Raw genomic sequence first — 25899 nt, 5'->3', positions numbered from 1 at the left:
GATGCCGTTGCCTGCCACTTGGCTTCCTTTAGTGAAATGATGTTTTAGTCATTTGAGTCTGGAGGCTTTAAAGAGAGACATGTAATATGGCTGTTTGAAAAAGCAAAGTAGTCTTGAACAAAAACGTTGATATTTATACTGTACAGGGTTTGGACATACACTGCTCTAAGAATAGTAACTGTGTGTGTGTGTGTGTGTGTGTGTGTGTGTGTGTGTGTGTCTCACCTGAGTTCATGAGCTTCCACAGCTGGTCGACCAGAGCTTCGTTGCACAGAGCCGAGTCTGTTGTCTTAGTGAAAGGAGGATTCTTAGAGAGCATGCCCAGGATCTTATGTCTGACCGGACGACAAAGAGGGAAGTAAGATAGGAAGGTAGGAAACTATTTAAAGACGTACAGAAATGCACAACCTGATGGGAGTGTGAAATGAGAGCTTTGGAGACGTGCTAGCTTCAGATATGTGCTGAGTGTGTTAGCGTACCTCACGTAATGAGTCGGGTCACTCTGGACCATGTTGAGAAGCCACTGCAGCTCGACTGAACTTCTTTCGACTGCGGGAGAAAAACAAAATTTGTTTAAGGACATGTAAGTGTGAAAAAAACATCCTGAAGATGTGTCCAAAACAATAAGTGAGACAGATCTCCACCTGCGAGTGAAGCATTAAAACACGTCATGATTTAATCGATTAGAAGGTTGTGCTTCAATCACATCAACATCCAGTGAGTATGATCCAAAAGAAAAGAGGAACAGGTAGCATCTGTCATGTGTTTAAGTAGGGGTGACGTTGGCCTAGTGGTTAGTTCATGTGCCCCATGTAGAGGTCGTGGTCCTCGGAATGGGTGGCCCTGATTCGAATCCAACATGTGGCTCTCTTCCTGCATGCCATTCCCCACTCTCTCTCTCTCTCTCGCTCTAACAGATTTCCATTTCTACCCTCTGTCCCATCTCTCTAATAAAAAGGCACAAAAGCCCAAAAATAGGTCTTTAAAAAAATGTTAAGAATAGGTGCCAGATAAATCACATTCCCCTTATTTTTCAGGTTGTTTTTAGGTTGACCTCCGCTCCAACACAAGAGGAGGAGTTGATGAGAAATCTGGGAGGTGGATTCAAAAAGCCATTAACTATTCCTGTGCCATAGTTCCATATACAAGGACCTCATAAGTGTGCAATTCAATCTAAAACTAAGGGAGCATTTAGATAAATCCCCGTTTATTTTCTGTTGTTTCATTTTCTTATTGATCGTCCTACATCCTGGTCAGTGGAGATTTTTTGGCTTCCAGAAGATTCAAGTCTCAACATGAAAAACACTCAAACTGAGGACATGAGGAAGTCTGTTTGGTGTTAATGTTGCATATCGTACTGGGACGGTTTGTCAATGACTTGAATCCACTCACAGTTTAGTAACTACTAAATAGAGTTTTCCAGTCAGTCTTGAGGTGATCAACGACTTCATCAAACACAGTTAACACATCTGTGCCAGCTGTTGTTTAGCATGTGGGCTCTCTCTGAGTCGTGTTACCTTTTCTCTTGGCTCGAGCTGACATTACTAAAACGAACAGGTTTTAATGAAAGGCCCACCTCTAGTGTAATCCACCAGAGCCTCCAGTGCAGCCACACGGACGTCTACAAAGTGTCCGTACTCTGCGTACGACTTGAACAGAGACGAGTCACTGGGAATGTGTCCGTTCTTCTGCAGCTCACGGATCGCTCTCAAACAACTGCAGAGAGGGAAGAAGAGAATCACAGATGAATAAAGGATGTGCAAGATGTGTGTGTGTGGAATCAATGCAATAAAAAAGGAAACGACTCAGAGAAAGTCATTTACATGTTCTATGTCAAATAAGAACACAGTTTGCTTTCATGATTATTTACTGGTTTATACATTTGATCAAATCTTAGGACTGATTTATTTGTGTTTTGAAGGCTAAACAAAAAGTCTTTATTGCACACTGTTGTGTCTGACACGTCAGGTATAGTATCCTTTAAAAAGTTAAAGTGTTGTGTAATTAAAGCTACTTTGCAGAGTTTTTTTTACTGGTTATGAAATTTAGACAGATGCGTCTTTATGAAGTACAAAATCAAATGTGACCATCAGCGACAAGTAGGGGAGGGAATCAGCAGAGGCCCCACGATACGATATCATCACAATACTTGAGTCACAATTTGATATTATTGTGATTTGAAACATTTAACAATATGCAGAGAATTGCGATTCGATATATTGCTATTTAACTTTGCAGATCAAGAACGGTTTCATCAAATAAGTTCTCAGTCTATTCATCTCACTTCAGTGTTTTTATTTCTACACGATGGGAGTCGAGCTCACAGACTGACCGACACTGTGATCAAAGTCAAAACCCTGTAAAAGGTTCTGCATGCATCTCACAATCTGAACTGTTTGTATTTCAGTCTAATCCAACTTAACCGAACACAATCATGTTCGGACGACTGAACATTTTAACATTTTAAAAATGCAACTTCTTCAAAATGAATTGCGCAACCCCTTCAGAAATTAAAAACGAAGTGTTTGCCCCTAATATAATAAAAATATTGATATTTGGCAACCATGAGATGATATAATATGTCACGCAAAACATTGCCCCCCGACAGGTTGACTGTTTCTAAGTAATGATATTTATAATGTCTGTAACCCGAGATCAGCAAAGACAACAGATATATCTCTGTGTCCACAGAGACGCAAAGTCAACACAAACAGAGATTAAGAGCTGTTTATACAACCCGACATACTCCACTCCGTACCTGACAGTGATGGTGTTTCTGAAGCTGGGCAGCAGTTTCTCCATGTTGAGGTATCGTGTGATCTCCTCCAGGATGAGACGGACGTCGCCGTTTAGATTGTCCACTGTGCGCACCTCGTTGTTGATGCTGATGGCGGGGGTCAGAGAGTTGGTGAGCGCCTCGATCAGCTCCGCACGGTAGTAGTTATCTGAAAACTGCAGACAAGATACGAGGGAAAAGGAGGAAAAATGAAAAAAAAAGAAAAGGACAGATAGTGATCTCTGAGGACAAAGAATTAATAAATGACAACAGATAAACAAAGAATGGGAGTACTTACTTTGTTTTTTCTGTTGTCGTTGTACTTGATGAGGTCGAGGATGAAGTTGAGCACGTCTTTGGGGCAGAGGTTCTGGACATCTCTTAGTAACGCCATCGCAACGGGCATCGTCTGACAAGGAGAGCGAAGACACAACAGAAACCAGGAATCAGCCATGACTCTGCTACACAAAAAAAAAGCGATTTGGTTGCTAGTTTTTAAGTCTTTAGTGACTAGAGCATAACTGGAATGTTGACACTGATAACGATATTCATCAGTGTGTGGGACGTTTGACAGCTAACACATTGTTCATAAACTTGGCTATGTGCTCTGTGGGTCAGTGGAGGAGACTTCTAGAGGGCACACCAGAGAGCTCAGGCAGACACAGGATGTGTAGGATAATAATACCACAGTCATGATTATACTCCAGGAGATTACTATGATGATAGTTCTGAGAAGATAGCAGAGAAAAACAGCAGCATGGTGCAGGACTGGTTTCCATGTTCAAAGCTGTGATACATCGTGTAGATGTGGAAAAGGTTAAATGCAAATACATATCCGGCCTTTCGAAGAAGATCATGAATCTCCGTGTTTATTTTAAAATCAATCATACATTTGAACTGTGTTGATAAAATCCAGAGTGTTCTCACCTTCTGCAGGAAGTAACTCTGGAAGTTGATGAAGTTGTTGGTCTTGACGATGTTGGGGCAGCTCTTACAGCAGAACATCCGTGTGAACAGGGACTTCATGGCTGGCGGACCCTGCCATGTGCTCACCATGGAATTGGCGATCTGTAAGGTTCACAGGTGAGAAGAGAAGCTACAAGTCACCACATGTGGAGGTCAACATCTGTAAGCTGTGTTCCATATGCTGTCATCACAATTTTAAAACGAATAATTAAATATCCAAAGTTTGTGTGATGGATGTGGACTCGGGTTGTCATGATACAAGAATTCTACATTTCAATACCAAAAAAATAAAAGATATTAATACCATGGCAACAAATATAGAAGTCCTAGGAACACAATAATGGGTTCCTTTTAGTTTAACTAAAGGTACACTGTCAAAACTGCACAAATATATATATATATATATTGAAGAAGAAGAAGAAGAAGACGTAGAAGAAGAAGATATACTATATTAATCCGCGAGGGGAGATGGCATTTTTTGAAACGTTGCCAGGGTTTTTTGTGAAATTAAGAAAGGTTTGCTCGCTTTATCTGGAGGCAGCTTTGGATTAAATATATAACTGAACTTTTTTTTTTTTTTTTTTTTTAAGTTTAGGTACTTCCCGATACCATCAACCATTGCAGCTCCTGCAAGAAACTTTCAGGATATGTTGATTTTGGCCCTCTGCAGGGTCATTATCTCAATCAATGAATCTTTTTATAGCGCCAATTCCTAACATTTATTTTCTAAAAACACTCAAGGCAGTTATAGGAACTTTCTCTCTGTTATATTATTTACAAAGAGCACTTAGTAACATTCATCAAAGTTACAGTGGGAAGGAAAAATGTCCTTTTATCAGAATCCTTTACATGTGTGAGTAGTGTTTTCTGACTAAATCTCTGTCTTCTGCAATTAAATGTGTAACCTGCAACTCACGACGAATCTTTGTTGTAGAAAAGATATTTCAAAAAATCATTTTTTTATCATTTATTTTGGTGTTCTGGGCTCTGTAGCTTTTACAGATCAACTTGTTTGATCAATTGTACGATTGGAACCGGCACACTTTATGCACAAGGGCTGTGCTCAAATAATTGATATGGTAATATACCATCATGTGCTCCTTGCGCAAACACATGTATGGATGCAGATGTTACAGATGTGGCTGCAACGCTGTGATGACCGTTTTAAAGACAGTCGACCTATGGTGCAGTTCACAGTAAGACTATAGTCATAGCTCTGGGATTCAAATATTTGAATGTATTTCTAGGATCTCTGAGGACCTAATCGAAGGGTTTTAAGTTGTAGGATCCTTCTCCCTCTGCTGTTATTCTCAACAATGAAGAACAGCTACTGTAGTGAATTCTGTGTAGGACGTGGTCATTATCCAAAATTAATGTCTATCACGATATGTATCGTATCGTGGGGTTGTGGGAAATAACCGGCCCTATTATGCGCCTCAGTACTTTTACCCATCTACCAACCAAATGTACCTACAGGTACAAATAAAGTAACCTGACCCTGTAAAAAGGCACACAGAAGTATGAGCTGCATCCTCACAAGCTTGGGCAGTGACTTGAGAAAATCTGCACGATACAGAAATGGCCGTTGTATAACAATGATCTTTCTGTTCGTGATGGTTTCTGTGGTGAGAACAGAACTACAAAGTCAAAGCCAAAACGTACACATGAGAAGCACACGAGGTTTCCGCAGGTATGAGGCTCAGCGGCTCCAGCGGTCTTTGGGTTCTAACAGGATATTGGGGAATTTATGTTAATGTGTAATATGGGGTTAAGGGTCACTGGCACAGGATGTTGTCATTTGGTAAGGTAAATACAGGAGGGGGAATAGACACCGCAATGTTTCTGTATGAGCGTGCACACACATTAAAGAACACATCTGTATTTCTTTGTGTGTCAGAGTTTTTAACACGTTTCCCCCCGTTCAAGCCGCGGGCTGTTTCGTCTTTCTTCCCACATTTTCTACCAAAAACAAGCAAGAAAAACGGCGTCCCCACCAATCATAATCCAGCAAACTCCATCTGAGGGTTAGAGTCAGTCATAATTCACCTCGTGGTCAGTGTGGGTATGTAAGCCTGTGTGTGTATGTGTGTGTGTGTGTGTGTTTATGTGACAATATGAACGTGTGTGTGTGGACTTCCAACCAAAAGCCATTAGGATGGAGTCTGTTGGGGGCTCTGCGGCCAAACACAGCATCGTAATGAAAGGAGCGAAGGGCTGCCATCTTAACCTCCACTCAGTTTATCATGTTGGAAAAATATTGGTTCAGGTGGAACCCGGATGGCGGAAATCCAGCGGGGTTCAGGTTGGAAGAGACCAAATCCAGAGAATAGAGAATTTCCTGTTGCCACAGAACGGGATTATTCAGTCGACTGAGCTTCAGTGCTGAGACGGTTAAAGAGGTGGGTGGCCTCGCTGGAAGGGAAGTCAAAAGTTGTCCTCAAACTGTTTGAATTTATTGGTATTTTTATCAAAATAATAAGCAAACAGAGATGATATGGACAGTAGGGATGCATAAATACTCTTTTTAAGACAGCTTTGTTAAAGAAAGAAATTCAAATTTACAGGTCTGAGACGAGCCGGTTTCAGGGTCTGTCTGTCTCTCTCTATGCATCATTGATCCAGACCTCCTATTTCCCATACTAACCTTCCTTCCTTCCTTTCCTCCTCTCTCCCCATTTCCTTTCATCTACAAATAAATCCACCTTTCTCCCTTCATCTCTTCGACCCCCTCCTCCCCCACACTTCCATTTCTGCCCCCAACACTCATCAACATGACCAGATTATTTTCCAATTAAGTGCTCCACCACAACACAGACCACCTAACCCACCTTTCTGTGACGTCTGACACATCTGATGAGTTTGAACTGAGGAGCAAAAAGAACACCACCAGGCCATGGAAATGTAAAACCACACGCTTTAGGAACGCCCAACTTCAACACCAAGCGGTAAAACTCAACAGAGCAGTGTCAGTCATACAGCAGCCGGCTCAAAGTGTGTCAATAATGCTACACACTGTGTGTTTTTAATAATAACTGTTCTCCGTCTTTCCACAAGTGACAGTGCACATAGTGTACATTCCTAGAATTATTTTATTTCTATTGTATTTTTCTTCCTCCATATTTAATTCATGTAAATATGTCTTTTTTTTAACTTTTGGTTGATTGTATTCCTGTTTTGTTGAGCTGCTGTAACAACAACTTTTTCCCCAATTTGGGGATCAAAAAAGTTGTATCTTATCTTAAGTGACTGTTGTCATAGAAACAACACTCAACATGCAGTCCGTGCTGAATCACGGTACACTTCCTTGGCCCTGGCACACTTTGAAGAGGTGTGCTTCGGCACGGTACAGTTCATGCACGAGCACAAGCACGGATTCACAACGTGGACAGCCTTCATTATGGAGAAATCCTGGAGTGTTATGGCTGCTATTATTACCGTGTTCAGGCCCAGTTAGTTCTGGAGCAGTGTGAGTGCAGGCCAGCGGGGGAATGGTGAGGGGGGACAATCGTGCTTAAGCGCGGTACGGGACAACTTTGCATAGTGTGAGTGCGGCCTTATTCTCAGCACACAAGTGTGTTTATCTACCCCCCAAGAAAGGCTTAGTGGACACGGGGCTTAATTCCTAAAAAGTTGGGACACGTGATAGCTCAAACACAACACATCACATGTTGTAACTGAGAAATGTCGGAGTATTTTGAAAAGTAAAATGCCCACTTTGAATTTAATGCCAACAACACATTGAAAAAAAGTTGGGTCATGTTTACCCCCCTGATGCATCACGTTTTCTTTTACAGCACTTTGTAAGCGTTTATGAAGCGAGGAGACCAGTTTCTGTAAGTTCATAAAGTGGAATGTTTTACTTAGTGTGGGCTTTCTGTTTTCATTTACATTTTACAAAACATCCCAACTTTTTAAGACTTTAGGTTATGAATCTTTAATGTGTCTTCTTGGATTAAACAACCGAGGCTGCTTGGACCATGGCCTGCTCAGTTAGCACACTTCAATCACCGTATGACCCATTCAACTAGACTTTCAGCCTCCTCTGGTATGAGAAACATTTCCTGAATTTCTTCTTTGCCAAAGAAAATCACATTTTAATTATTTATTTCATTCAGAGGTTGAGTTGAGCCCGTGACAGAGAAAACGTTTTACAGAACAACCCCTCTCTTTATCTGCACCCACACACCGATTATAAGAATGTATCCATGAGACAGACTCTGTGTAGAGTCTAACACAGAGGTGAACTCTGCCGTGCAGACACACTGACACATACCTTAGCCAAACAGAAGCAGGCGTGCATGCGGACTTTGTAGAAACACTGTTCTTGCTCCAGAATGTCGGTCAGAGCGAGTCTGGAGGCAGGAGTTGGGAACTTCTCCAGAGCCGAGATTGACTCCTCCTGGGAAAGAGATAAGGAACATTTCAGTTATGTTTCAGAACTAAAATGTTAAGCATTTCCTGCTTTCAGCTTCTTAAAAAAAGGTTTGTGGGGCGCTGGTGGCGCAGTGGTTAGTGCGCGCGCCCCAGGTATGGAGGCTGTCGTCTCAAGCGGATGGGTTCACATCCCACCTGTGGCTCCTTTCCCGCATGTCATTCCCCACTCTCTCGCTCCCTGATTTCCGACTCTATCCACTGTCCTATCTCTCCATTAAAAGGCGCAAAAAGCCCAAAAATAAATCTAAAAAAATTAAAAAAAGGTTTGTGTTCTCCTTAAAATATGGATTCCCTTTTTTTCTTTGTCACCTTTGATAATTAATGCATATATATACATTTAAAATAAATGCTTATTAGAACAAAAAACAACATCTTGAAGACATCCTTTAAGGATTATTGTGGATGAGAACAATCATTGGTAGCAGCCATAGATTGGAATTGTTCAATACTTGGAGGTGATTTTAAAATATATTTAACTCAAATATGCCGAATCAGTCTTTTGCCGTTTTGTCATTCACTGAACTTCTGAAGATTTCTCAATTTTGAAATGAGCTACATGTATGAACACAAACAGCCGGACTTTACCCAGATTTATTTGAACTACCAGCCTTCTAGTAAAATTCACACAAGAAGTCAGAGTGAACAAGTGTGAAGGCATCAGGAAATATTCAGGAAAATATATCCTATATCCTGCAACAACCAGTCTGCAACTGGTGTGAAATCTGTGCACGAAAGACGCCATGTCATGCCTTCTGAGACCCCACCCTCTCATTGGACAGGGAGGCTGTCATGACATTTTATAGAAATATTCAAGAGTATAAGTGTGACATGGCAGTTTATAAAAGCAGCATAATTTAGGGTCATTTCCTTTCACTACAACCTAAATTTGAGCTAAAAATCTGATTTCACAACACTACATTTGAATTGATTAAAGTTCAAACAAAAGTCTTCTTTAACCAGAGGAGAGACAAACTGCAGGTGATATGTTTCCATTTGCTCTCGGCCAAAGTTCAAACTCAAAGTCCAGTTTAAAGCAGTCTTGTCATGAGCCCACCTGTGCCACTACATCCCTCTCATAGCGCAGCTGATACTGCCACATGAAGTCAGCCTGCTCGAACTCCACCTTCCTCAGGATGGACATGTCGGGGTCGATCCGGATCCAGAGTAGAGGAGAGTCAGCACTGCGGACATACGTCAGATCTTTTAGCGCCTTTCCACTTCATTGTTAAACATGTGTGGGCTGACAGTCAAACCGTCTTAAATATCAGTACAAACACAACATGTGTGTTATTTATTCTGCAGTGATATAGTGACAGGACAACAACTTAAATCTGAATTATATTTAAAATGTGGAACAGAAGTGATGTCTTACTCCATGGCTGATAAATCCATGTCCACCTCCTCTCCATTCATCAGAGGGATCTTCTTTTTCTTGTTCCTGTGAATATAAAAACAAAATCATTAGATATGAGCCTATGAGAAAAACATTGGAGACATATCATGTTCTTAAATACTCTTTACTGCATTCTTGTTTGACAAGAAGAAACACGAGAGAAAGAGAACGGATAGAATAGATGCTAGCTGGATTAACCAATCAGGACGCACTGCAGGACCACCAGAGTTTGACTTGAACTGGGGGGGCTTACAGTGAAACACTAGAGGGTATTGACTTTTAGGATACAACATTACAGTCACCACATAACCACTGCAAAATACTATACTATCACATTTCTGACGATTAAAAAACACTTTTCTCAGTGAAAGGCTCTTTGTTTCTTTTGAGTGTATCTGCGACTGTAAGTCGGGAGGTGACGGGATCACTAACTGAGCCAGTAAAGACATGAGGGACGGCCAAAACCCCAACGAATGGGCTGCGGTTATGTGTGTACAGGATTTGGGTTTTTTTTTTAATAAACTTTATACAATCTTATAAGTCACTCAAGCTGAGGGAGTTTAAGTCCATCCAACATCATGGTGATGGGCAGGAAGAGGAGCCGCCATTTTTTCTTTGACGTCACACCCAGGATGGGAATCTCAAATGCTGTTTTAATGATGTACTGCAGTGTTTCAGATTGTGAGTCGTATAAATGCACTGCTTCTTAAATAATGAGCGACTGAAAAGACAATAAATAGTGAAAAATCTGGAGAGACATCAGGCCATATTTCAAAGACAAATAACAACATATCTGATAACCATTAAAACACTTAAATTAGGAGCACTGATAGCATGGCGGTTGTGTTGTGCGCCCCATGTGCAGAGGCTGTGGGTTTGAGTCTGACCTCGGCCCTTTGCTGTACGTCATCCCCTGATCTGTCCTCCAAACATTTCCTGTCTCTCTTCAGTTGTCCTATCTAATAAAGGCATTAAGGCCCAAAAAACAAACCCACTTAAATTAGCATCAGTAACTATGAGTGTTAATGGTGGTTAATCAGTGTTTTATAGAATTATTCTCGTTACATAGAAAGGGGCCAATTAAGTGCCAATACAGATTAATTGGAATGGATCACAGCGAAACTATTTCCTGACAAGGCAAGATTATTTATAGAGCACATTTCAGCAACAAGGCAACTCAAAGTGCTTCACACGAGACATCAAAAGCACTGTGCCGAGCGAGAAAGAAACATTATAATACAGAGTATTTAATAACCTCAGATGTGGAATGTAGCGTTGTTATCTGCTCTGCGTGCCTTTCAGCGTTATAGTTCTGTGAAGTCCTGACTTCAGTCTTACCTTCCCGACAGACACAGATTCACCTGCTGGTCTCACCAAATCGTAAAGCATTCTGTTTGATAATCCACCCTAGATTTAGATTTAGGCTCAAAGTTTGTTCCTTTCTGTGTCGGGCACAGTCCTAAGGTGCCATGGAGACCCCACCCAGAGGTCACAAAAGCTTTACAAGGCTTTTGCAAACCCAGGTATACCATATGTTTGTGAAAGATGAGAAAATGGTGTGATGAGTTCAGGTGCAGGACGTACCGCCGGCTCTTGGAGTGACAGGGGATGTCATGTTTGAGGCTGTTTTCCTCGATCTGCAGGGTGTGGTTGAAGGATCCATCCAGCTCCTGCACTGTCACTTTAATGGGACCCTGCAGGGGAAATGTATGCATAATTACTTAATGACTAAAGTAATGACACACAAATTAAATGTAATGATGCTTCTAGTTTACAGTCATGTTATCTGGAACATTATACGCTCTGGGGAAATTCATTTTGCTGAACTTTCCTGGAAGACGGGAATGTTGTGTCATATCCAGGATCCAGAATGGACGAGAACGGAGAGGGCTTTTTTTGTTTGTTGCTCTGAACTGTAGAAAAACTTATTTTTTAAAATGTAATTGAATTATCATTGAGATTATTGTTTATTTTACTTATGGTGTGAGTCATCTTGGACATGGAGCTGAGGTTTGCTGAATACCTATTTGATTCTAAAGATTTATCTTATGGGGGCTTTTTGCCTGTATTTTATAGGACAGCAGGAAATCAAGAGAGAGAGAGAGCGAGCGAGAGAGAGAGAGAGAGAGCGAGAGAGAGAGCGAGAGAGGGGAACTGAATGCAGGAAAAGGAGCCACAGTTTGGACTTGAACCCGGCTGCCTGCTCTGGAGGACCATAGCCTCCATACATGTGCGTGACCTCAGCACTAGGTTAACTGATTGAATTTAAATTTTGATTCAAACCGTTTGCTGTAATGCAGTGAAAAAGAAACACACAAACAGAATGCATGAGCTCCTGTCACCGGCACACTCACTCCATATACTCGATTTAAAAGCTCACCACGTATTTCTGAGTTCCAGATGACATGTAGTCCTGTCGGATCTCCAGCTCGAGCACATTTCTCTTCCTGTTGAAGGCAAAACTGCCAAAGAATTTCACCACTGCACTCTGGTCTCTGAGAATAGAGAGTTAAGACCAACACGTATACTGCACATATAACCAAGACCAGTTGGTAAGAGTCGACTACTTGTTTGTCATTGTTACTGTATGTACTTTATTCATTTTCATGTTTTCATATTTGTGTAATTGTAATTTTCTACATCTTAATTTTTTTTTTTTGGGGCAGGTTCCTGGCTTCCAGGTTTTATTTCAGGATGTCAGTGTTCCAGTTTGATATGCTTCTTGCTGCACTGGAACCACACAATTAAAAAGGAGACCAACAAATCCCGCAAAGCAATTGATCCTGAACAACGGCTGGCAGTATGTTTGAGGGAAGGAGACACAAACACACACACACACCAAAAAAAAGCAGAACATGGAACCTGATCTGAAAAAAAAAAAAAGAAGAAGTCTGACGAATGTTTCGGAGTCAGTGTGCAAAACATTTTAAATGTGCAGCAATTTCTGAACAAAAAACTCAGTATGCAAAGGCCTTTAGTTAAAACGTTTTAGACATTTCGTTGTCTGACTTAAGTAGGTCCTCCATTACCCTCTTAGATTGTGCAGCAGTACGGCTTTCATGGTGATTCAGGACTTCACACACCCTTTCTTGAGAAGGGTTCTACTCAAATCAGTAGCACTTGCTGCAGACAGACTTCAATAACAAATACTTTTTCAAAGAGAATCCAATCAGAGAAAAAGGATACACCCATTGTTTAATGAGGGGTCCTATGTCCTTGCCTGAGACGTTGGATATGGATTTGAGGAAGGCGTGAGTGGACAGAAGCATCTGGCTCCACATGTGGCTCTGGTACTTCTGAGAGGAGGCCGTGCTGGCCAGGCTCAGCAGCTTGTTGAACACCTATCAAATTAAAGCAGAGAGGACAGCACACAACAAACAATTCATCCAGGTTACATATAAAGTTTGAATCAATCAGCTGTGACTTGTGCGACAAAAGGCTGCTTGTGTGTCACCTGCAACATGAACTCCATGCTGATCCTGTTTTCTATCAGCCTCATCACCAGGTGGGCCTTACACTGAAACATCTTGTAGTACTCCCAGGACATAGTGTGCGGATGCTTAATGGAGAAGTGAAGGTGGGGGGTTGGACTGAAGAGAGATACATTTGGTCAGGATGGTAAACATCGGTGATCAAGATCAATTGCTTTTTTTTTATTTTTTAAATGATTGTAACTTTTGTAAAGGACTTGAAGTTGAAGTGAATTGTATTACTTGTCCTTCTCTTTGCCTCCACCGAAGGTCGGGTGCAACAGAACCCCTCCCATCTTTAGCTCATACTCCACAATCTTGTCCAACTCCTGCAGAATGAAGACAAAGTACTTATTAACGTTCAAAAACCATATAAAAAATTAAAATGAATTTATTTTGCATGAAAATAATTCATTAATGAAAAAACAGACAATAATAATTTCTGTTCTGGATTTATTTGCCTTCTGTTTTCCCAGTGAATGAATTACTGGTCTGACATAAAGTCTGACATACAGCCGGCTACAGATGACATTTTTCCAGAATTTATTAATTAGTTTCTTGTATGGGAAAATATTAAAGTTAACTGGATTATATGGATGTTCATTTTTAGTCTGCTGAACAGTTTAACGTCATCATCCTCGTTAGCTGGCACCAGAATTACCGGTACTAGTTGTTTAACCTAATTATTTATATTTTCCGCCCTCCATGCTGGTCATATGTTGTGCTCAAGCTGCAACACAGCCACCTGCCACTAGATGGGGCTGTAGCCATAGACTGGCTGTAGCTCCAGATACTTGTTCTGCTCTCTACAACCCAGATGGAAACAAGTACAGTGAATGGATAGCATCTCGTAGGAGCATCAGTAATTCTGTCTAGAAAATTGAGATACAAATGAAGCCATGTGTCAGATCAGATTGGCGTATTGATCGGAGCAATGCGTAGGGCTGGTGGTGCTAGCACTGCTAACGATCGCCACACTCAGAAAACTAAATAACAATGTTTACCTGTAGACTATTTTAAAGAAATTGTGCTTAATTTTGACTGTTTTCTGGGTGATTTCTTACCTATAAAGTAGTTAATTAGTCTGAATTTAAGTTTCTGTTTAACTGACTAATATCCCTGCTGTATTGTATATTGTATAGATGTACATCCTTGAAAGTTACAGTTCTGTCAAAAAGACAAGATGCAGGTTTTACACAGCATAATCTCCAATATTAGCATTTGATTTTCTCTGTCAGCTGTCTACCCAATAGAGTCACGAGTTAGTGTCACAGTGGTTCAGTCTATTTCCACTTCTCCTCACCAGCTTCCTTCAGACACGTCTCGGTGTCGAGAAAGGGACTGTTACCTCTTTGATCCAGTGCCGGTAATCATTGACTCCAAAGGTCTTCTTCAGGTACAGGCCGTAGATGTAGCCTGAGATTCCCTTCAGCACCCACTCATCAGCCCTACAACGAGTAACAACAAATCATGTCAGAGCAGTCCATCATCACAAGATCAAAAACATTACAATTAAACTATCAGTGAATCCATCAGGGAGGTTACTTTCCCCTTCATGGTTTGTGCTACCACTAAATCCTCTTTCTTTGAGTTTTCTGCTTCTGTTGCTCACGCTGCATGAAGCTCGTTGTTTTTTTAAAATGAGTCAAGGCCACACTCATGCTGCTGTCCCACTACGCTTGGTGAGTTTACCCTTTGTATATTTCTGTGGAGAACCCTGGCTCGGCACCTCTCGTAAATCTATCAGGCTGCTTTATTAGCTCGTAAAAGCCGAGAGACAATATGCCAATTCATCCTAGGTGGTTCCACCGCTGGATGCTGAGGAGCCTCCAGTCAGGCTTATGTGGTGAAGATGATTTCATCCATGTTTTTTACAATAATCAACATTAGATTAGGTCTGCGCCCTCAGACTCTGTTGGTGAAACATATTTTGGTCATTATTAAGAACTGAGGAACTCTAAAGCTCTGAATTTTATTTCTCTCATGGTCTCTGCCTCTGAGGCTACAAGTAGGCGGGTATTTTTTTGGAACAGAGTTTTTCCTCCTCTGTTTTAAAATAATCCCGTCCACACACGGTAAGTCCTCACAAACATCCTCGTCCACATATTACAGCTGTCAAGAGCATGCCAAGTCAAAAATGATGTCCTCCTTGACATGCCAACATTTTCCATTTAATGTTCAAAGTTGTCCATTCAGGCGCCTCTGCTCGTCAACATAGTGGGAGAGCAAGTGTGTGTGTGTGTGTGTGTGTGTGTGTGTGTGTGTGTGTGTGTGTGTGTGTGTGTGTGTGTGTGTGTGTGTGTGTGTGTGTAAGCATGTAAAAATTCCAGTAAGTAATGTTATAGTGTTGTTGTACTTGAAATTAGTCTCAAGACGGGTCTAAAAACCACTTTCTGGAGGTTCTGAAGCATTTTTACTCGTTCTTGTCTCGGTCTTCGACTGGGAGGACTCTGGATTTTAAATCAAGACCGGTCAAGACCACCACCGATTGGCTATTTCTTCATGTCATTACTGCGATTAGAAGGAACAAGCCCTTTTTTTAAAAGAACACATAACTTCAATTCATTCATAATTTGATTTTTAACCCCTGGTTAGGTCCGCTACCTTCCCACTGTTACAGTCGAAGAGAGTGACACGCCCACGGCACATAAGATGATTTTTCTGTGATATTTATGGTCTTGGTCTCGTCTTGGTCTCGCCCTGCCTTGGTCTTGTTCTAGGTCTTGACTCAGTCTCGGCCCCTAAATTTCTTGGTCTTGGTCTTGACTCAGTCTCAATCCCTAAATGTCTTGATCTGGTCTCGGTCTCGGCGCACTCTGGTCTCGGGTAGTGTGGTCTTGACTACAACACTACAACCTTAACACCAGCATTAGTTCTGTTACGTCTGCCATCGCACAAACCTCATGTAAACAAAAGTGACAGCGTCGCACAGTGACGTCAAACGGAGGAGAAACCTGCGCACAGTGTGACGTTACAGGTCCAAAACTCTGTTTCCTCCGGCGTCTAAACATAAACACCTTAAACAGAGTTTCTGAAAATCTTCACACTGGAAGGAGTTTTCCAAAAGGTGCCTTTTCAGTCATCTAAAACACAGTTTACGTACATACCTACATGTGGAAAAGGCCTTCGATGTAAGAAAAAAATCTTAAATCTAAGCTTCAAAAAATTGCAGAATGAATGAAATCACAGCACATAAGACAAGAGTATAATAACCAAGAAACCATAGGTCAACTTTATCTTCTATTGGCAGCATTCATTCAGAAACAGCATACATGAGGAGGAGGTGAACGTTCCCTAAGGTCTTGTTTTCCTCCAGTTCAGTTCATAACAAACCTTCCTCTTCATCTGTACAGTTTCATAGATTTGGAAAACAGAAGTTCTATACATCTGATGGGCTTCTGAGCGCAGCCTGTTTTCAATTACAGACCCCAGTTAACCCCCACTCTGATTAATTGATAGCAGGCAGCACCGTGCTTTGCCAAAAATCAAAGGCTTTCCTGTGTTCTCTTCTCACACAACACCAGCCAGCTCAACAGCATGAGCAAACCAAGGCCGCACATCTGATGTGTGTGTAGAGGTCAATAAGGAGACGAGAGGAGAGCCGTGGAGGAGGAGGAGGAGGAGGAAGAGGGACGATGACACAGCTAAGCATTTCCTGAAAAGTAAGTTCTGCAAAATATGGGCGTTGCTGCTCTGCCACTGACTCAATAAGGGTTATTATCAATATACCAGAATTCCAAACTTCAACATGATACCAGTAAAAATCAAATGATATCAACACCTGTTTCAAAACAACGGCAGCAAAACCACAAGTGTTGCGTCATTTCTTGTTTTTAATCCGGAATATAAATCTCACTGGTATTTAACACCAGTCTGCGGGATGATTTACATTGTGTTCAGCAAAGTCAACTTGTAGAAGTATTTGTTTTTTGCTTTGTGGAGTTTGCATGCCTACTAGTAGCTATAGTACGGTAGTTGGGCTCTCAGGCGATGATGAAAGTTGTAAAATAAGGACCCACAGCCCCCCCAAGTAGCGCTGCACACCTCCACTGGTCACTCGTTGACTTTAATTGAAGACTCTTTCAATCCAAAGAGAACTCCACAACTTTTAGTTACAGAACAATGTACCACTGTTTTCTTTAAATGCACGAAATGACCTAAATGAGAGAAAAGATTTTTCACATCTTTTCTCTCTCATGAGGTTATAATCTAGGTCAAAAAAGCTTTGCATCCCAGCACAGCTCAGAATACACAACGAATGTGGGCTAATCTCCTCATCATGTCAGCATTTTATACTGGTATGTTGGTCGCACTGGTTTATAGGACGCAGGTAACTTCTTAGATAAATAAGATAGGTATCAAAATGTGTCAAACACAACAGATTTTAAAGGTACCAATAAATGCAAAATCAACTTCTGCACAACGTCTCAATTTCACAAATATTCTTTCAACACTATCTTAATTAATACTCAAAATGTAGTAAAAACCAGCCTCAGAACTTGAACGGACCACCAACTGTTCTCTCTCTGTTTTGCTCGTGGCAGCTTCGGGTAAAAAAAAAGAGTGAAGACTGAAGATCTGGGCCCGTATTCACAAACATTCAAACTCATCCGAGCTCCAAACTTATCTTCAAAAAAATCCTAGCAAGGATTTTAAGCTTAAGAGTGATTAAGGAACAATCTCAGAGCGACTCTAAGCAGAGAAGAGACAAAAAAAAAAATGATCTTAGTGAGGAGGCGAGGTCGACCCTGTTAATAGGACACATTTCTTTTTCAGAAGCGAGTGATTGGTTGATCCACAAAAATGGAGGAAAAAAAGAAAGTGGTCTATTCGTGATAAAGTGCATAGACGAACAGCGACATTGACGTCTTGAGTAGTTACTGTTTTTGTGGTACCGTGTGTCAAATGCTACTTGGATCTGACCTATCTGTTATAAATCCTGTCACACAACAATTCAAGCAAACAGACCAACATGTGAAGAGGTGCTCTGCAAGTTTAAAACGTGATTCTGTCAAAAAAGAGTCAGGAGGCTTTGAAATGAGTGATCTTACACCTCTTTGTGGCGGTGTCCTGCTATCTGTTGGCTGCTGGCTGTAGCAATCTTACCGGTCGATTGCAAAACTTTTAATAAGTCATTTACACCCTAAATGATGTGCTAATTTGGCTAATCCTGAATCCTCCTTTAAAATCCTACTGATGGGCCTCTCTTCCCGAGCAAACCCTCCTGAATGATTCCCTCAGTTTCACACACACTCTCCGACCACACGGGCCAAGTTGCCAGGCACTAACAGAGCGATCCATCATGTCTGTTAGGCCAGTTGTTGGCCCAACGTTTGACTCCACTGACACGACAGCCTAGCTCTGCAGTAAATCTCTCACCACCTTCCCTATATGAAAACATCTGAGGGGCTAAATGTGACCGCGCTCGTCAGAGAGGACCAGAATGCACCGGAGACAATCGCTGGGCTCTGACTTCAGTGGTTTGTACTTGATGTGAGTCCAAATAATGACGACAGTACTTTTCCATTTGAGAAAAACTAGTAGCTACAACCCACCATGAGGACACACGTGATGAGCACATTCAAAGGTGACCTGCTGTCATAGATGGAGTAACGCAGAGATAACAGCACACTGCTTTGAACAGCCTCTCCCTGGAGGCTTTCACAGCGTTACAGTCAGCTGCACTCATCAGTGTGGACAGAAGCGATGGTGTGAAGGATGAAAAAAAGAGGGGCATGACAGAGAAGTTCAACGACTTCACAGACCTGACCCGGTTACCGTTTAGTGAAAGCATGATTGATAAATTATCTGTCTCATTAAGTTAAAAAGGGAGGGGGGGGGGGTTCTTTGGGCACTTTGTTCAGTTCATAATAAGGCCTTTGTAGTGTTGCTTTTTAAAAGTCTTACCATGACATCCTGGAGATGAAACAGCCAAAGAACTGCTGAGCCAAGGCCTGGGCAAGACAGCGGCGTGTCAGTGGGGTCTGGTCTATGATCATGGAGCTGTGGAGCAGGTTGGTACTGAAACAAAAATAAATAAACAGAGTCAACAACTGGAGTTAAGAAAGCAAGACAAATACTCAATGAATCAATATTTTATAGATAGACACTTTGCAATAATTACAAGACTGAAACATCCTTGTAGAGTAAACTAAAACAGAAATGTATGATTGCACAGAAGTCCTGGTCCTCTACTCACCTGAAAATAACGACATCATTGTCTCATATAGACAAATGTGTGAAAGGTCCAATATGTAAGATATCTACTGAATTAAATCATAAAATGATCTTACTATGTCATCAGACAGTAAGGAAACATGCTGAGTTGAAGTGCTGGCGTCTCTGATAAGAAGAAGCAGCCAGTACTGTATGTCCTGCTAAGTTTCCATTCTGGTCCTTAATGGTCCTGTTTTTGTCATGAACCAAAGGTTATACCAAAGCGGGCAATCAAACTGGTTCAGATAGAAGTGATTCTACCTTCTCGCTCCACCAGCAGAAATGTGTTTAAACTAGGATCAATATTGGAGATGCTTTTCAAAAATGGAGAGAGGTAAGAACACAGAAAGGTTTCAAGAATGGTACTGAGCTGGCTAAACACTGAAGCTTCAGTGTCCGCAGCATGGCAACCTGTCTGCACATCGACTCTAGAGAGGAGGGGGCGGGATGAGACAGCTCTCTCAAATGTTTTGAAGTTGGACTGCAGCTCAAATTAAAAAACGCTAGATGTCAGAGTTCCTATTGCGGCTATATGAGCCTTTGCAGGTCGTCAAAAAAAAGAGTGATACAAATGTTCAACAGATACATCGTTGCATCTGCAATATTTCATTTTTTAAGTTGAATTGTGGCTTCACTTGAGACTCAAACACCAGTCTCATTAGTTGTTTGACATATCTATCAAACTCTACCTACATCCATTGCTCTCACATCCAGTCCTTCTACGATGTAAATTAAGTAGCATCTCTGAGCTTATAATACCGCTACAGATTGTCTTTGATTGAAGGCCTGGTGACACTCATGAAGACGCTAAGAGGAGCCGCTGTGTCTGTACGACACAACAGCGTCAGACATGCTCACCTGAAAATGCTCATGGAAGCGTAGGTGGACACTTGTACGTAGGACTCGTCCACAAACACGGTCTTGAAGCAGGCGTACGGGTAGCGGCACGTCAGGATCTCCTCATAGAACTCAAAGATCTCATGGAGGTAAGACATGGAGTGTTTGAGCAGCGGCAGCAGCTGCGGCAGGCAGAAATGGGTCACCTGCAGGCAGAAAAAACAAAAGTATTAATGTGATGTATAATTGATTGGGTTGTAACATAAAAAAAAGTTTTAGCGTGAGGTTGAGGGAAGTTTTTAAATGATGTGTCCTTTGATAGCATGGACACAAAGTGCAAAAAAGGCAAATGCATCTTTCTGATCAACAATAATAAGTTCACCACACACACAGGGTAAAAAGCTCTGCAGCAGTAGGTGGTTGTGAGTTAAACCCTTAGAGTTAAAAGATTCTTCTTATTTCTTCAGTGCATTTATCTCTTCTATTCATTACATAGCATGGATGATTAACCACCTCAAGTGTAAAAAAAAAAGAAAAAGGTTAGGTAGATTCATCGAGGTTGTTTGACAACGACTATGTTTTATGTTATTAGAGCTGCTTTAACCTTCTTTTTTTGAGTTTTTTAATTATGAGAGGAAACAAACAATAAGAACAATACTGAAAATAAACTAAACAAAAAACCCACCCCAAACTAACCGATGCTGCAAATAATTTATACAAAGACATCAGAAATATCACAGCTATAAAATATTTGTATACATAAATATAGACAAGTATGCTTTAACCTTCTTTAAGGTCGTTTTGTAGTGAAGTTAATGAGACCCCGTTGTTTGCAGAGACATCTAGTGGTCATTAGTAGAAAATACAAGGCTTGACAAATATTTCTTCATTTCTATCCAGGTAAATATGTAAAGAGTTGGGATCTTTCTTCTGACTTGTGACTGTTGGATTAGATACCTTCTTTATTTGTGGCTCTTGACATTTGCTCATAAAAATGTCACCCCCCCCCCCCCCCTGTGATTCTGACTCTATCCACTGTCCTATCTCTACAACAAAGGCACCAAAAGCCCCCAAAATGAATCTATAAAAAAAATAAAAAAAACCTTAAAGTCCTCCTTTTGTCCAACACAAACCTACCTCATGCATGTAGGGATCTACGAGGATCTCAAACGGCCCCACAGCCAGGGAGATGTTGGGGGCCGCGGTGGGGATGGGGAGGACATAATGGAAGGTTTTTTTCCTCATGTCATTGGTGTAAATCGTCTCCACCAGATCGCCACAGGACACCGCCACCATGGACGCATCCACGGTGAACTCCAGCTTCCACGTGCACAGCTCGGAGTAGGAGTCCACACAGGGGAACCAGAATCTAGGAGAGGGGAGGGGGAGCAAACGCATACAAAATGAAAGCACTGACGACTTGAGGGCAAATGCTCAACTTCTGTGCATCAGGATGAATCATTTGAGTCCGGACCTGGAGGAGTTCTGATATCCAAAGGAGAAAACATGAGCCCCTCTCTCCGCCATGCTGCCTTCTACATCGGGAACGACAAAGTGGAGCCCTCCTTTCGGCTGGTCCAGGGAAAACTCGATGTACACCTTCAAAACCTTCAAATCTGGTGACACAAAACAAAAAGGCTATCAGTCATCAGTATTAGGAAGCTTGGAAATGTATCAGAGATTTGACACCACGCTCTTACCATCTCCTTGTTTCCAGAGTTCAGAGGGAACTTTGATGACCAGTTCCCCATGTCCTGCATCGGGGTCCACAGCGCTCACTGCTGCAGTGTAAGCGCTGGAGAAATAGTTGAGGTTTCTCCTACGTAGACAAAAAGTTTACAGAATTTTGTCACCAAAGAGTTTCTCTTAAAAGTAGAAAGAAAAGATATCCATTTCTCAGACCTCCCCACACAAACTAAAGCATTCACATAATCCTATCGGGAAAAGAAGGATATCTGGAATATCATTTCAGCAGATATTAGAAACTAGAGGAAATAAAGATTTTATGGAAAACTGTATTCATGTAAAAATTCAGCAGAATCAATTAAAATACATTTAAAGGTGCTTTTAAGGTGTAGAAAACATGTTGAACTGTCTCCCTACATATTCATGAAAATCAACTACACATCCCTCTTTACAGACTGTATATAGATATAGAGTAATAAGATACATATTGTTTAAAAAGAAGGACGTTATGGGGGGAAAGGGTTTCAAGATGTTTGCTGCAGACTTTCACTGTGGACCCTTTATGCTTTCTGTAACTGCACGGCTAATTGTTCTCAACCATCCTCTAAATAAAGAATTAAAAAACCATTTAAAGATTAAATAAGCAGGAAGTTACGTTGTTGTTGTTGTTGTCTTTTGTTTATACAGAGAATCTAAAAGCCAATACTGGATCATGTAAGCCGATTTGAGTGATTTGCAATTGCCAACAAAGCGCTGTCGCAAATAGAAACTGGACATGAGTTTGCATCGCGTTTTCTAGTCTTCTGACTGGTTTTGAATAAGACAGGGGTCTTTTCTGTGTTGAGGTGCACGGCGTCCCCTTGTGCATTTGTAAGTTCCCTCTGGTTACTCCTGCTTCCTCCCACAGTCCAGAGACGTGCTCGTTACGTTCAAAAGGTGACTCTTAAATCGCCTGAAGCTGTGAATGTGTGTGTGGCTGGTTGTCTGCTTTTGTCGCAAAAGTGCATTAACTAAGCTCAACCATTATCACGTCTTTGTTTATACATATTGATTCCATTTTGAAAAATGAAATAACGTTTTGCAAATAAAAGTTGTTACGGATTATTCACTATATTTAGGGAGGAATTATTGGAAAGTAATTTAGCTCAATGTCTTAATTCTGGGTTTTGTTGGCTTGCGGTGGACGATGCAGAATTGCAAAGGAAGGTATTTTATTTGTATTTGTATGATTCAGCAAAAACCTGCATAGTCATTGACTTTATCACTTTAAGTTGATGTATTTGGGCCTTTTTTTTTTCAAGAAAGCGTACACTGATGTTCATCTGACAGGCACAACCTGTAAACCATGATTTGATAACTCTACACTACACTGAAACATACAAACAATAAGAGTCACACTGATATACGTACTGCTTGGACTCGTGGTGGCACACCTCCAGCGTGGGGTCATTGTAAATGAACGGGGCTTCCAGGTCATTGACTCGGACTCTGTATATGCGACACTGTTTACTGTTTAGCTTGATCCTGTTCAGGTTGACCACTGTTGGGAAAATGGTCAGCTCGACGTAGCCCTAAAGGACACAAGAGAGAAGAAGGCGGCGGTGACAAACGATGCACTTCAAAGGGTCACTAGTAGAACGAGTGATTTTCATAACCACGATGGATCACCTGAGCTACAGGCTGTATTATAAAACAAATAATAACTCTGAACAGAAGCAGGTGTGTGCTTGTTGTTAAGGCTGTCGTTGTTTTAAACGTTTTGATACAAAATGTTTTAAAACAATACGATCAAAACAAAGAGTATGGAAGCTTTCAAAAAAGGACAGATCATGTCTTTCAAAACAGAGGGAGAGGGAGAGGGAGAGAGAGAGAGAGAGAGGGAGAGAGAGAGGGAGAGAGAGAGGGAGGGAGAGAGGGAGGGAGAGGGAGAGAGGGAGAGAGAGAGGGAGAGAGAGAGGGAAGGAGAGAGGGAGGGAGAGAGAGAGGGAGAGAGAGGGAGAGAGAGAGAGGGAGAGAGAGAGGGAGAGAGAGAGAGAGAGAGAGAGGGAGAGAGAGAGGGAGGGAGAGAGAGAGAGAGAGAGAGAGAGACAGAGAGAGAGAGAGAGAGACAGAGAGAGACAGAGAGAGAGAGGGAGAGAGAGAGAGAGAGAGGGAGAGAGAGAGAGGGAGAGAGAGAGGGAGAGAGAGAGAGAGAGAGAGAGGGAGAGAGAGAGGGAGGGAGAGAGAGAGAGAGAGAGAGAGAGACAGAGAGAGAGAGACAGAGAGAGACAGAGAGAGAGAGGGAGAGAGAGAGAGAGAGAGGGAGAGAGAGAGAGATCACTGTCTGAATAGCACAAAACATTCATTCATTAAAAACAATAACAGTGGCTGCACAGGACTTGTATTTTTTCGCCCTGTATTGTTATCAGTTGTCTTTTTTTTTTTTTTGATTATTCTTCTCAAAGTTTTAAATTCTGGTATCGTAACAACCCTACTTGTGATAATACAAAAGTAATATCCTCATGACCCATGTTACACATGAGCCGAACACCTAAACCTGTATAATATCTATCAATTGCAAATAACATATCACACTAAATCTCCAATATGCAGGTTTTGAGTTAAATAAGCTTCAATACAGTATTTAACATGTTGTACTGCAGTAAGTATTTGCCCATGAGTGATATGAAACACTGCAGTAACAAGGAGGGGGTAAAAGTGGGATAGTGCGATCAAGCTGTTATGGTGAACAGCAGTAACTGGACTGGATGTAACTTTCAATAGTATATACTGCTGTTGCCTGTTTTACTTCATCAGAATGACTGAACATATACAACCTGACAGCCTTCATACATTATTGTGATATACTGTAAGTTACTGCACTCACCACGACGGATTTCCTCTGGAAGTTTATGTTGTTGATGCACACCACCTGGTGGGTCGTAAAAACAACGACAGAAAACAATGTTAACATGTGAAGTAGCTCAGTCTGCAATGAAAATATAACTACGGTCATATTACGCCTCACTCAGTGATTAGATATATTATTATTAATACAAAACAATTGTTGGTCATTGATTGACAATAGCAGGTGACATATCTATTAAACATGACTGCAAACCATTCAATAATAATAAAACAAAAAAAAAAAAAAATAATAATAATAATAATAATAATAAAAATGTATATATATATATTAATAATAAGAATAAAAATAACATTAAAAATAATAATGAGAATAAAAATAAAAATAAGAAGAAGAATACAAATAATAATAATCATAATAATAATAAAAAAAAAAAAAAAATAATAATAATAATAATAATAAAAATGTATATATATATATATATATATATTAATAATAAGAATAAAAATAACATTAAAAATAATAATAATAATAATAATAATAATAAAAATGTATATATATATTAATAATAAGAATAAAAATAACATTAAAAATAATAATGAGAATAAAAATAAAAATAATAAGAAGAAGAATACAAATAATAATAATCATAATAATGATAATAAATAAAAATAATAATAAAAACGATAATAATAATCATAATAAAAATAGTAAATAAAATAATAATAATAATAATAATAATAAAAACAATAATAATAATAATAATAAAAATATTTTTAAAAAATACTTATAATTTAAAGGGGCGCGGACTCTCGAATCCTTTATCCTTCTTCCGGTTCATCTTCGTTTCTTGTGTTTTCTTCACAGGCTGCTTCATCAAACAATAACAAACACTGTTTCCTGCTGAGTCCTTCTCAAACGTCACATGTCAAACTCGAGATTCACACCAACACGCTGCGAAATTAAAAAGAAAGTGCAGCGATTAAAACACTAAATGTAAAAGTTAGCAAATAGAGAGGGTCAGAGTTAATGCAACAAACAGAACAGTACGAGTCTCTGCACACACACACACACACACACACTTCTTCACTTACAGAGCTTTATTGCCACCATAGAGAGTAAATCCGTCACCGTCCAGCATGGCGGTGTTGTATAAAAGATAACGGGGTCCAAACATGTAGGCGTGTAGTTCAAAAATATCCGAATATATCCTTTATGGTCCGGCTGCTCAAAGCATTGTGATCCCGGCAGCACTGTGTTCAGCCATTTTGTTTGT

The 25899-nt window shown here is 40.7% G+C and overlaps 1 protein-coding gene across 1 annotated transcript in view; it reads right to left on the bottom strand.

The window, feature by feature from the left end:
• taf2 (TAF2 RNA polymerase II, TATA box binding protein (TBP)-associated factor) overlaps positions 1-25895 on the bottom strand; it is a 32627-nt gene extending 6732 nt beyond the window's left edge. Inside the window, exons 1-24 of the mRNA XM_020637030.3 lie at positions 25718-25895; positions 25415-25577; positions 24645-24699; positions 23189-23349; positions 21793-21911; positions 21567-21708; positions 21230-21461; positions 20114-20298; positions 18947-19060; positions 14388-14487; positions 13283-13368; positions 13024-13159; positions 12756-12910; positions 11950-12064; positions 11154-11263; positions 9549-9614; positions 9231-9357; positions 8016-8141; positions 3704-3844; positions 3075-3185; positions 2759-2952; positions 1577-1716; positions 480-549; positions 226-335 (exon numbers count right to left, since the gene is read on the bottom strand). Coding sequence (XP_020492686.1) covers positions 226-335; positions 480-549; positions 1577-1716; positions 2759-2952; positions 3075-3185; positions 3704-3844; positions 8016-8141; positions 9231-9357; positions 9549-9614; positions 11154-11263; positions 11950-12064; positions 12756-12910; positions 13024-13159; positions 13283-13368; positions 14388-14487; positions 18947-19060; positions 20114-20298; positions 21230-21461; positions 21567-21708; positions 21793-21911; positions 23189-23349; positions 24645-24699; positions 25415-25500 — 2881 coding nt within the window. The 5' untranslated portion in view covers positions 25501-25577; positions 25718-25895. The remainder of the gene's footprint in view (positions 1-225; positions 336-479; positions 550-1576; positions 1717-2758; positions 2953-3074; positions 3186-3703; positions 3845-8015; positions 8142-9230; positions 9358-9548; positions 9615-11153; positions 11264-11949; positions 12065-12755; positions 12911-13023; positions 13160-13282; positions 13369-14387; positions 14488-18946; positions 19061-20113; positions 20299-21229; positions 21462-21566; positions 21709-21792; positions 21912-23188; positions 23350-24644; positions 24700-25414; positions 25578-25717) is intronic.
• Positions 25896-25899: the final 4 nt, after the last annotated feature.

This window comes from Labrus bergylta, chromosome 8 (assembly GCF_963930695.1).
Source record: "Labrus bergylta chromosome 8, fLabBer1.1, whole genome shotgun sequence".
In the NCBI taxonomy this organism is placed as follows: Eukaryota; Metazoa; Chordata; class Actinopteri; order Labriformes; family Labridae; genus Labrus; species Labrus bergylta.
Note: the sequence above shows the minus strand (reverse complement) of the source record. Positions and strands in the feature narration are given on the sequence as shown.